This window comes from Equus caballus, chromosome 27 (assembly GCF_041296265.1).
Source record: "Equus caballus isolate H_3958 breed thoroughbred chromosome 27, TB-T2T, whole genome shotgun sequence".
NCBI classification, from domain to species: domain Eukaryota; kingdom Metazoa; phylum Chordata; class Mammalia; order Perissodactyla; family Equidae; genus Equus; species Equus caballus.
Window position 1 is genome coordinate 20,757,147 of NC_091710.1, and position 10,501 is coordinate 20,767,647.

General features: G+C 43.0%; 1 protein-coding gene across 1 annotated transcript in view; it reads right to left on the minus strand.

Moving 5' to 3' along the window:
* Positions 1 to 8,659, minus strand: part of POLB (DNA polymerase beta) — a 31,497-nt gene extending 22,838 nt beyond the window's left edge. Inside the window, exons 1-3 of the mRNA XM_023630756.2 lie at positions 8,366 to 8,659; positions 7,990 to 8,047; positions 5,482 to 5,548 (exon numbers count right to left, since the gene is read on the minus strand). Coding sequence (XP_023486524.1) covers positions 5,482 to 5,548; positions 7,990 to 8,047; positions 8,366 to 8,426 — 186 coding nt within the window. The 5' untranslated portion in view covers positions 8,427 to 8,659. The remainder of the gene's footprint in view (positions 1 to 5,481; positions 5,549 to 7,989; positions 8,048 to 8,365) is intronic.
* Between the last annotated feature and the right edge of the window lie 1,842 nt (positions 8,660 to 10,501).

The window sequence follows — 10,501 nt, forward strand, 5'->3', positions numbered from 1 at the left end:
CTGCTCCTCACGTAACTCTTTCAAGCTGTAATGACCTTAATCCTGCTACGCTTCTCCCCTTTGTTGCCAATGAAGTCCCTCGCTACCGCTTAACGCTGACGGATCCCCTCCTGACCCCTCCTGACGATCTGCAGGAGACCCCTCTGGGCAATGCCGACTTCTCATGGTTCACTGACGGTTCTCCTTGAAAGGGTGACCATGGCAAACACTGTGCTGGGTATGCTACGGCCACTCCTTTTGATGTCACTGAGGCAGCAGCTTTACCTATGGCTAGTTCAGCCCAACAGGCTGAATTCTGCGCTCTGACACAGGCTTGTACTTTAGCCAAAGGCAACACTGCCAACATTTATACTGAGATTAGACACGACTTCAGATTAGCTCATGATTTTGGAACGTTCTGGAAGCAACGTGGCTTCCTTGTTTCCAGCGGCAATAAAATAAAAAATGGCCCCTGTGTTCTGGAATTATTAGATGCTATACTTTTACCTCCCGCTTTAGCTATTAATAAGATTCGGGGGCATTCTAAACTTGACTCTCTGGAAGCTAAAGGAAATCACCTTGCTGACATTTCCACAAGAAACGCAGTAAAGGAACCAACAGCAGCCAAAGGGATATTTCCCCAAATGATAAGTTAGAAAAACTGGCTAGAGAAGCCCAGCAATTGGGTTCAGAAAGGGAAAACAAGATTGGAAATTCAAGTTATTGGTTTGATTAAAAGACAAAGCTCTCCAACAACCCAGTCCTAGCAGAGACTCTACAATTCCCGCTCCTAACCACTGTACAGACAAAACCATTGGTCTACTGAAAAAATGACAGCACTCATGAATCAGTATTGGTGGGGAAATATGAACAAGGCCGCAAAAAATGCCTACCCGACTTGTCCAAAATACAATCCAGAGAAGCCTGTTCATAACGGCTCCCAGATATTTTAAACTGCCTAATGGACCATTCAAGGTTTGGCAAATGGATTTCATACAGCTTCCCCCCTCTCATGGAGATAAATATGCTTTAGTCCTGGTCTGCATGTTTTCTCGCTGGACTGAAGGCTTCCCTTGCAGACAGGCACCGCCTCTTCGGCAGCTGAAGTCTTTCTGGAAAGGATTATCCCACCCGGGGACCTCCTCTCAGGCTTCACAGTGATCGTGGAACCCATTTTACCAGTGAGGGACTTCAACAAGTCTGCACTGTTTGGCCGGTTTCACAACACTTTCACTTTCACTGAACTTACCACCTTCAATCCTCTGGTTTAGTTAAATGCACCAACGGCATCATTAAGACTCAACTGGCATAATTTGTAGAGACCCTCCAGATGCCTTGGCCAAAAGCACTGCCGTTGGTCCTTCTAAATCTCAGATCCACCCCCTCTGGAACTCACAAACTCTCGCCCTTAGAGATAATCACAGGACGCCCAATGCGCTTGGCTCCTGCCTCTTTTGACCCACAGGCTGATGAAGGAGCTACACTCCAGTACGGCAAAGGCCTAACGGCTTCTATTAAAAGTAACCGTGCTCTGGTGGAGCAGTCTTTCACAGCGCACTCCAGCGAGACGAAGACCTTAAGCATCACACCTTGCAAACTGGAGATTCTGTCTATTGGAAAAGACACCTCCAGAAGGACTCTCTTCAACCTCGCTGGAAAGGCGCCTGTCAGGTGCTGTTACTAACCCTTGTGCTGCCAAACTCCAGGGCCTAGACTCTTGGATTCATGTGACACACCTAAAGAAGGCACCAAGCCCTGACTTGACCTGCACATCATCTGGTGACTTAAAAGCAAAGATTTCCTGGAATTGAAGCAGATGACGTCTGTCAGACAGCTTTCCCAAGACGTCCAGACCAGGCCTGCTGGAAGTTTGTCTGCCAAACCTTTGACGATGACTTAAGGCTTCAAATGATCTCCCACGCCTACGACGGTAACACATGGACTTTAGAAAAGAGAAATGCCTGAGAGCTCCCCCTTCTACCCCTCCTTGTTACCTGAAGGTGACCTCAATAGGTTTCCAATCTGTGCAGTTTCCCTCTGACATGGGCCACCATACTCAGGAAAGGTCCTTCCTGGCATTAAGGGACAAAAGGCTGCTGAAATAGGGAAAACCTAGCTTGATGAGTGATGATTTCAGAGAAAGATCTCTATGAAAAGGGGAAATATGGAAATTAATAAATAGAAACCTCATTAAACTGGAGTTGAAAGGCCAAAAGGGGGAGCTCTCATGCCCTACATTGATAGCAGAGCTCAAAAGGAAAAATAAAAAGACTTCCTCTTCTAACCAGCAAGCTCAGCCAATGAGAGACTGTCACAACTCAACCAATGAAAAGCTACTACAACTCAAACTGTTTACAATAGCCTTCCAACTTCCTCCTCCCCTCTATAAAAGAGTTTCTCTTCCCTTGATGCTCAGGGACTTGCCCCTGGCTCACCATGGTTGCAGACCCTGAATTGCAATTCTCTGCTGATCCTGAATAAACTCATTTGTGCTGGAAAAATAACTGGCTGTCTGTTTGCTTAAGGTCAACAATATGTGTATATATATATACATATATATACACATATATATGTATGTATATATACACACACACACACTTTTTTCTTACAAAACCAGAATTGTACTGCATTGCAAAGTGTTTTTTAACTTAAAAATATGTCTCAAACAAATTTCCATAACAGTAAATACAACTACAATATCTTTAATGGCTGCATAGTATATCGTTGTATGAATGTATCATAATTTACTTAAATATCCTATAGGAGAACATTTAGATGGCTGCCAATTTTTGACATTATAACAATGCTATGATGAACTTTCTCTAGAACAGATGTTCTCAAGCTTTGCAGATATCAGCATTGCCTGTGGGATGTGTTAAAGTCCCACCCCAGAGTTTCTGATTCAATAGGTTGCACGTCTAACAAGTTTCCAGGTGACGCTGCTGCTGCTGGTCTAGGTAGCACACTTTGAGAACACTGCTCTAAAACTGCACAGTCTAATATGGTAGCCAACAGCCACATGTTACCATTTAAGTTTACATTAGTTAAAATTAAAAATCCCTCAGTCACACTAGCCACATTTCAAGAGCTCAACAGCAAAATGTGGCTCACGTTTACCGTACTGGATGGCACTGCTCTAGAATACAAGCTCTAAGAGAGCAGAGATCCTGTCTTTTCTCTACTTTATCCCTAGCATCTGGTGAATACCTGGCATAGAGGTGCTCAAAAAGAATGTATCCTTGTATACACATATCTCTACTGGTTTCCTTAGGATAAACGCCTCAACGTGGATTTGCTGGAACAAAGGATATATACATCTTGTCAACATTCTGCCACGCTATCCTTCAGAAAGGCTGTAAACAACCAACACTTTGATCAGCAGTACAGAAGTGTCTTTTTCCACATCTTTATCCACAGTGCACATTATATTTCATAATTCAATAGGCACTATACAGCATCTTATTTTAATCTGCAACTCTGATTACTAGTGAAGTAGAACTTTTTTTTAATGTTTATTGGCCCTTTTTAGTTAAATGTTCAACATGCATAACAACATGTGTGCCAGTTATTTCCTACTGTCTCTTAGCCCCAAGTTCACCCTTCTATATTCTTGATTTATTTAATGTTTAATAAGTTCCCAAAACTACTGCATGCATATTCAAGTTTTGAAAGTAGCAATTACCAGATAGAAATGAACAAAAGATTTAGAAAGCAGAATAGATTAGAAAAGGGGACCTGCTTAGGTTTCTCATTTCCTCTGTCAGAAGATACACACTGACCTAAAGCAGTGTAGGCCCAGGCTATTTTCTACACCTAACATTAAGGAATAAAAGGCTAAACATTCTGGAAATTTCAGATTTCTAGAATTATTGAGAAGCACTCATCACCAGAGAGTAGGTCTGTAATTCTTAAAATAATAGTGAAAAGGAATAATAAGATATTTTCATATTAAGTCCTGTCTTATAAGGAATTTTGGATACATCTGTGTTCTTTCTAGGGAAATACCATAAGCTCAGATTCAGGATGAAGTGCATTAGAGTTTGTCAGAAGTTTGCCTCTAATAAATGAGCAGGTTATTTACAATGAACATAAAAAAGGAAATTCAACGGGCATAAAAGGGGAACAGAATGGATGCAGAAGTGGCTCCAGAGGTTAACACTGGGTCAGTTCACCAAGATAGAAACTCAGAATTGAAGTCTAGTGTATTTATAACTTGCTTGGCTAGTCTATTGGGGGAGGATATACTGATGTTGAGAACTGTTTATTGCACAAAGGATTTAAAACCTATATACACAGCAGAGCATAACTTGTAGTGAGTAATAAATTCAAGTGAAGATGTGGCACATGATTAATATGGATAATTTGTCACTCAGTCATAAGATGTACAAGATTTATGGTAATGTTATGACTCTGGAAAGTGAAAATATAAGGACAGTTATGGTTCATACTCTGAAGGTTCTCACAAGAAAATTAAGCACAATCAAATATTAATACCTAAATTCTAGAGGGCTTTTATGAAGCACAAATGGGTAAAGAACAGAAGAAGGTGATAACTATCAGGACCTGGACTAATCAAAATCCGCGTTAGTTTGAGATCTTTAACAAAAGATGAAAAAGACATGGTCCTTAATTTTGAGGAACTTAGAACTGTTAGTGAGATTTAGAACAATCTGAATATCAATAGGTAGATTTTCCTAGGATATTCTTAGCAATGTTAATACAAATTACCAAGAGATGTGACCCTCTACAAACTGTGACACTACTAGCACACAGGACTTCAGAGAAATTACAGAGAACAGGGCTAAATGCCATAATATACAAAGGAGCTTACTCATGCGCTTATTAGTAGATATCTCTTTGGGAATACTAACTCTTACTAACTCACATAAGTTTCTGTACCTGGCCATCAGGAAAAAAACAGCTGGGGGTCAGACATGCTAGTACACTCTGTCACCATACCCTTCTTGAGGACTAACACTCAAGCTGAAATTCACTGTGAGGGTGAGTACATATATATACAGCAACGTAGAGGAAGAAAACTGTAATTGCGTATATTTAAAAAAATTTTAATCTACCCCCTCCCCCAATAAAAACATTTTGAGCTTGAAAAAGTATGCTTGAAACAGCCTTAATATTATTTCAAGAAATCAGGAGCAGGGAAATCCTGTGTGGGTCAAGGCAGCTTCAGAGAAGCAAATTTAGTTTCATGGGAACCCAACAAATGTGTGGATTCTTGGGGCCGGCCCACGGCCAATGGTTAAGTTTGCATGCTCCGCTTTGGTAGCCCAGCGTTTCCCCGGTTCGGATCCTGGGCACAGACATGGCACCGCTCGTCGAGCCATGCTGAGGTGGCATCCCACATGCCACAACTAGAAGGACCCACAACTAAAAATACACAACTATGTACCGGGGGGCTTTGGGAGAAAAAGGAAAAATAAAATCTTAATAAATAGATAAATAAAAATGTGTGGATTCTTCAATCAACCTGCTCACTAAACTTACCAATTTCTTAGCTTCCGCTCCACTCTTTATTTTGTGTGGGTATTTTGCTATCACAGATGCTGCTTTTCTAAAGGAACAAAAAAAGGGAAAATCAATGAGAAATCCAGTGAGGTCTTAATTTTTCTTAAACTGGAATACACATACAAGCAAATATGCAGCTTAAACTTTCACCAAGACAACTAATTTTCCACACCCATGTAAAACTTAAAAATTCAAATAAGCTGACAGACCACCCTCATTTCTAACTTTTAGAAGTACCTTGAAATCCTTACACTTGCAGATAATGTGATTTTCACTATATACGTAAAACTAGGGAAATTCAGGAAACTAGTAGCCTTTCCTTTTTGGGATTAAGTGGAAAACATCATTGGGCCTTTTTTTTTTTTTTAACAGTTTTTAGAAGCTGTTCATAATTCTCTTTCATAAAAATGTGTCACCTAGTAGCATTTGAACTACTAGATGCCAAACTGGCTTAGGGATGGCTATTTTTAAATCCGTGGTTTCCCTGCATTCCCCTATGTTCTGGGGTTGAGGGGCGGTCTTCTTTTTAGAAGTGGTTCTCTCAGTTCTCCTTTCTTTCCATTGCTCTCATTTCAGTTCCGCATAAAGCAGTGACCTGTGATTCTCGTCCATCTCCACACATCCAGCTCAGTAATCTGGTGGCAGATTGGGTACACCTTAGGAGCTCACTGACGGTATCCTGTCTATAATTTCAATGTTAAATGTAGTTTAGCATTGATGGTGATAAAAAGTAACAGTACATCTAAGTCTAAAGCATAAATACTGGATAGTCTTTGGAGCCTTGGTTTTTCATTCTATTCTAGCACAAATAAACCTTTAGATTTGGATTTCAACTTCTCTATTAGGATATTACTGATGATGAGTCTGGAAAGGTAGGTTGAGGGCAGTTTGTAGAGGGAATTGTTTCATTAAAGGCAAGTAGTTCCAGATAATTGGTACTATGGGACAAAGCCTGAAAGGGAAGAATTAGACCATGAAAGCCCTTTTGTATGCCACAATGAAGCTGGGCTTTATCAAGATAAAGAGGAAATATTTAATTAGCTGATATTGAAGAATGACAATATCAGGTAACTATTTTCAAAAGAATCCTTTGGCCACAATCAAGAGAGATGTATACTGGGGTGGGAGGAGCATTCAGGGGCGGCAGGGCAACACCTGCTTTTCTAGACCCTATCCCATAACCAAACTGAATTACTGACTTCCTAGAAAATGTTATGTCCCTTCATGTATCAGTGCCTTGGCACATTTTGCTTCCTTTCTCTAGATTATTCTTCTTCTCACTAACTGCCTGGTGGGCTCCTTCAAAACTAAACATCTCCTCTCTGAAGCCTGCTGTGACTCAAATACAATATAAGGTTGAATCACTCTCTGATTTCTAGACCCTCAAATGTGTGGATGATAGTACAATTATTTTACACAGGAAGTCAAAGGAGGTAAGGAAAGGAGAGAGTGTAATCAGTTTTGAATTATGTTGAGTGGGAAGGGAAGGAGGGAGTTTTGAAAGAGTAGAGATAAAGGTAATACAGGCCTAAATGTGAAGAAATCTAGAGAAAAGTCCAATGAGATAGAGATTTGGAGTGACTGACATAACTGGTATCCAAAGCCAAGAATGGTAAGATTGCCAGGGAAAGCACGAAAGTGAGAAAAGAGGGCTATGGGCAAACCTCTGGGAACCACCAACACAAAAAGATAATTTAGAAGAGGTGAAAGAATTGGAGGTTGTGCATCCCGGAAGTCAACAGTAAGACCCAAATGGAATGAGGTGGTGATGAATGCCACTGAGAGTCCAGTAAGATGGGATGCAGGTGAGAGCATTTTCAGAAGAATGGCAGGTTGGCAACTATACTGCAATGAGACGAGGAATGACTTGGGATGAAGAAATCCAGGCAAGAAACACAGATTATTCAAGAAGGATAACTGTAAAGTGGAGGAAAGACATAAGGTGCTAGCTGGAGGGTGGAGGAAAGTCAAGAAGATTGCTTTACTTTGCTTTTAAGAACTGCAGGACTTGGGTGTGTTTATAGGCTAAGGAGCAGAAGCAGGGGAATATGGCAACAATGGCTAGGATAAGGCTCCTGGTGAGATGAACAAGAACCCGATCCAAAAACGTGACAGGATCAGCCACAGACCAACCAGCTGCAAAGCCCTCATTTCTTGAATCACATCTATTTGACAGCACGGACTTCATCCACTGTCTTTCATTATGGCTTAAAATCGTACTGCATTTTCAGTAATTCACGTCTGATGAGAGGAAAATACATATCAGCCTATTTTCAATCAGAATTGGGAACTGCTCAGGATTGATCCTACACAGCTCTGCCCAAATTCTCCCAGAAATGCCGCAGAAAGGTACCACTAGAGTCAATACCCTCAGTTCCTGGTTTTTCCTCCTCTTGCAGATGGTCCAAATATCCACTGGACCCTCAGCCCTGTTAACTGCCACACGTCCCAGAACGCATGCTACCAGAGCATGCTGCACCGTCCCACCTGTAAGCATTGTACTTGTGGATTGCCTGGTTCACGTTCTTCTCAAAGTTTGCGAGTTCTGAAAAGGTAACAAGAGGCTCAGGTGAACAAGAACCACGAGCAAACAAATGAGAACTGAGTTTCCCGGAAAGCGGACGAAACAGCCTCTCAGCGGACAGTGACCCCCGGCTTCTACACGGGCCAGGCCAGGCGGTGACCCGAGTGACCAGCAGGACTGACAATCAGCCACTGGCGCCGAAGGAAGATCCGCACGGAAGACTCCCCGCTGCGAGGGGCCGAGCCCATCCCCTGGGCGGTCGGGCCGCGAGAAGGAAGGGAAGGCGATGGGGTGGGAGGAAAGGAGAAGGAAGCCGGCGGCGCCCGGCCCGGGGCTGACCTGTGAGCATGTCGGTGATTCCCTCGTTGAGAGTCTCCTGTGGCGCCTTCCGTTTGCTCATGGTGGCCTGCGCCTGAGGGCCGCAGAGGGCTCAGGGCCAGGGACTGGCCCCCTCTCCCAGCTCTAAAGGTGGGGCCGGGACCAGAAGAGGGCGTAGCACCCACCCACCCGGCAAAGCCGGCGCGACGCGCGGAACAATGGCTGCCTCTGACAGGAGGCGCGGCGCGCGGCGCGCTGGTGACGTCACGCGGGGCGGGGCCGGGCGGGGCTGGGCGGGGCCGGGGCGGCGCTGCCCTAGCGAACAAGAAAAGCAAACCTGGAGGGTGGGGCAGAGTGAGGAAGGAACCCGGCCGGAACTCGGACTTGGCAGGGGGCAGAGGGATGCCTCAGGACCACACCCCGTGGGGTTCCTCTGGGAAGACCGAGATTCTTAGCCTAAGACATTATGTCTGTTTTCCCACCCGGTACTTTTCTCGGCACTCCTCTCCCTAGAAGGGGGAAAAGAGGAGTCCGATTTTGACTCTGACGTCAGAACTTCAGATGGTGGAGTATATAAGATGGTGAGGCTGGGGACAGGATACTGAAGACTGCTCTCATGCACGTATCGTATCTGCACAATAATAGTTACTGAGTACATGACGTATTTTATACGTGATACGAGGCAACCCCGGCGTCATAGTTACTGTCAAAACTTTCAGTAAGAGTGTGGTGCGGTCCACACTGCGGCGGACGTCTGCACTAGGGTGCGCAGGAGCCTGGGATGAAACAAGCTGACAACAGCAGAGCCCCCCATATAAAACTTTTTAGCAGATATGGCAACCAATGTCGAAAGATACTTTATTTTTTATTCCCCTGCCTTTTGCGGTAGGAGCCAAAGTGAAAAAACCACTAGGAAGGGAGAAGGGCTCAACCTAGATTCTGAGCAATGAAATTATCATTATAATATGATGACCTTTAGCTGAGGAATTTACAGTTCTGCTTGAGAAATGGAAATGTGACATCAGCAATATTTTATTTTACAAATGTAACTCCTAGGGTTCGTACTGAACCGCTAATTCCAGGCAATTGCTTTGTGTGTAAATAAAATTCAAAGCTTATTATAAAATGATACATAGTTGCTGTTGAAAAATGTATTAAAGGAGAAAAGAAAATGAAAATCAATGATCATCTCACCATCCAGCTTAACGACTGTTAATTTGAGGGGACATATACTTCCAGCCTTCTAATCCTGTCCTTTTAAAGTTTCCACTATTTTTCTTTCTTTCCTTCTTTTATTTGGTGAGAAAGATTGGCCTTGAGCTAACATTCATTGCCAGTCCTCCTCTTTTTGTCCTTGAGGAAGATTAGCCCTGAGCTAACATCCATTCTAGTCTTCCTATATTTTGTATGTGGGATGCCTCTGCAGCAGCATGTCTGATGAGAGGAGTTTGTCAGCGCCTGGGATCCAAACCTGCCGTGGAAGCAGAGTGCATGGAACTTTAACCACTCAGCCTTGGGGCTGCCCCCAGGAGTCATTCTTTTTTTGTTGTTGTTGTTTGTTTTTTTTTTTTTTATTGAGTTATTGATAGGTTACAATCTTGTGAAATTTCAATTGTACATTAATGTTTGTCAGTCATGTTGTAGGTGCACCACTTCACCCTTTGTGCCCACCCCCCACCCCACCTTTCCCCTGGTATCCACTAAACTGTTCTTGGTCCATAGTTTTAAATTCCTCATATGAGTGGAGTCATACACAGATTATCTTTCTCTTGCTGGCTTATTTCACTTAACATAATTCTCTCAAGGTCCATCCATGTTATTGCAAATGGAATGATTTTGTTCTGTTTTGCAGCTGAGTAGTATTCCATTGTATATATGTACCACATCTTCTTTATCCATTCGTCTGTTGATGGACACTTAGGTTGCTTCCATGTCTTGGCTATTGTAAAGAGTGCTGCAATAAACATTGGGGTGCACAGGACTTTTGGGATTGCTGACTTCAGGCTCTTTGGATAAATACCCAGTAGTGGGATGGCTGGATCGTATGGTAGTTCTATTTTTAGTTTTTTGAGGAATCTCCATACTGTTTTCCATAGTGGCTGCACCAGTTTGCATTCCCACCAGCAGTGTATGAGGGTTCCTTTTTCTCCGCAACCT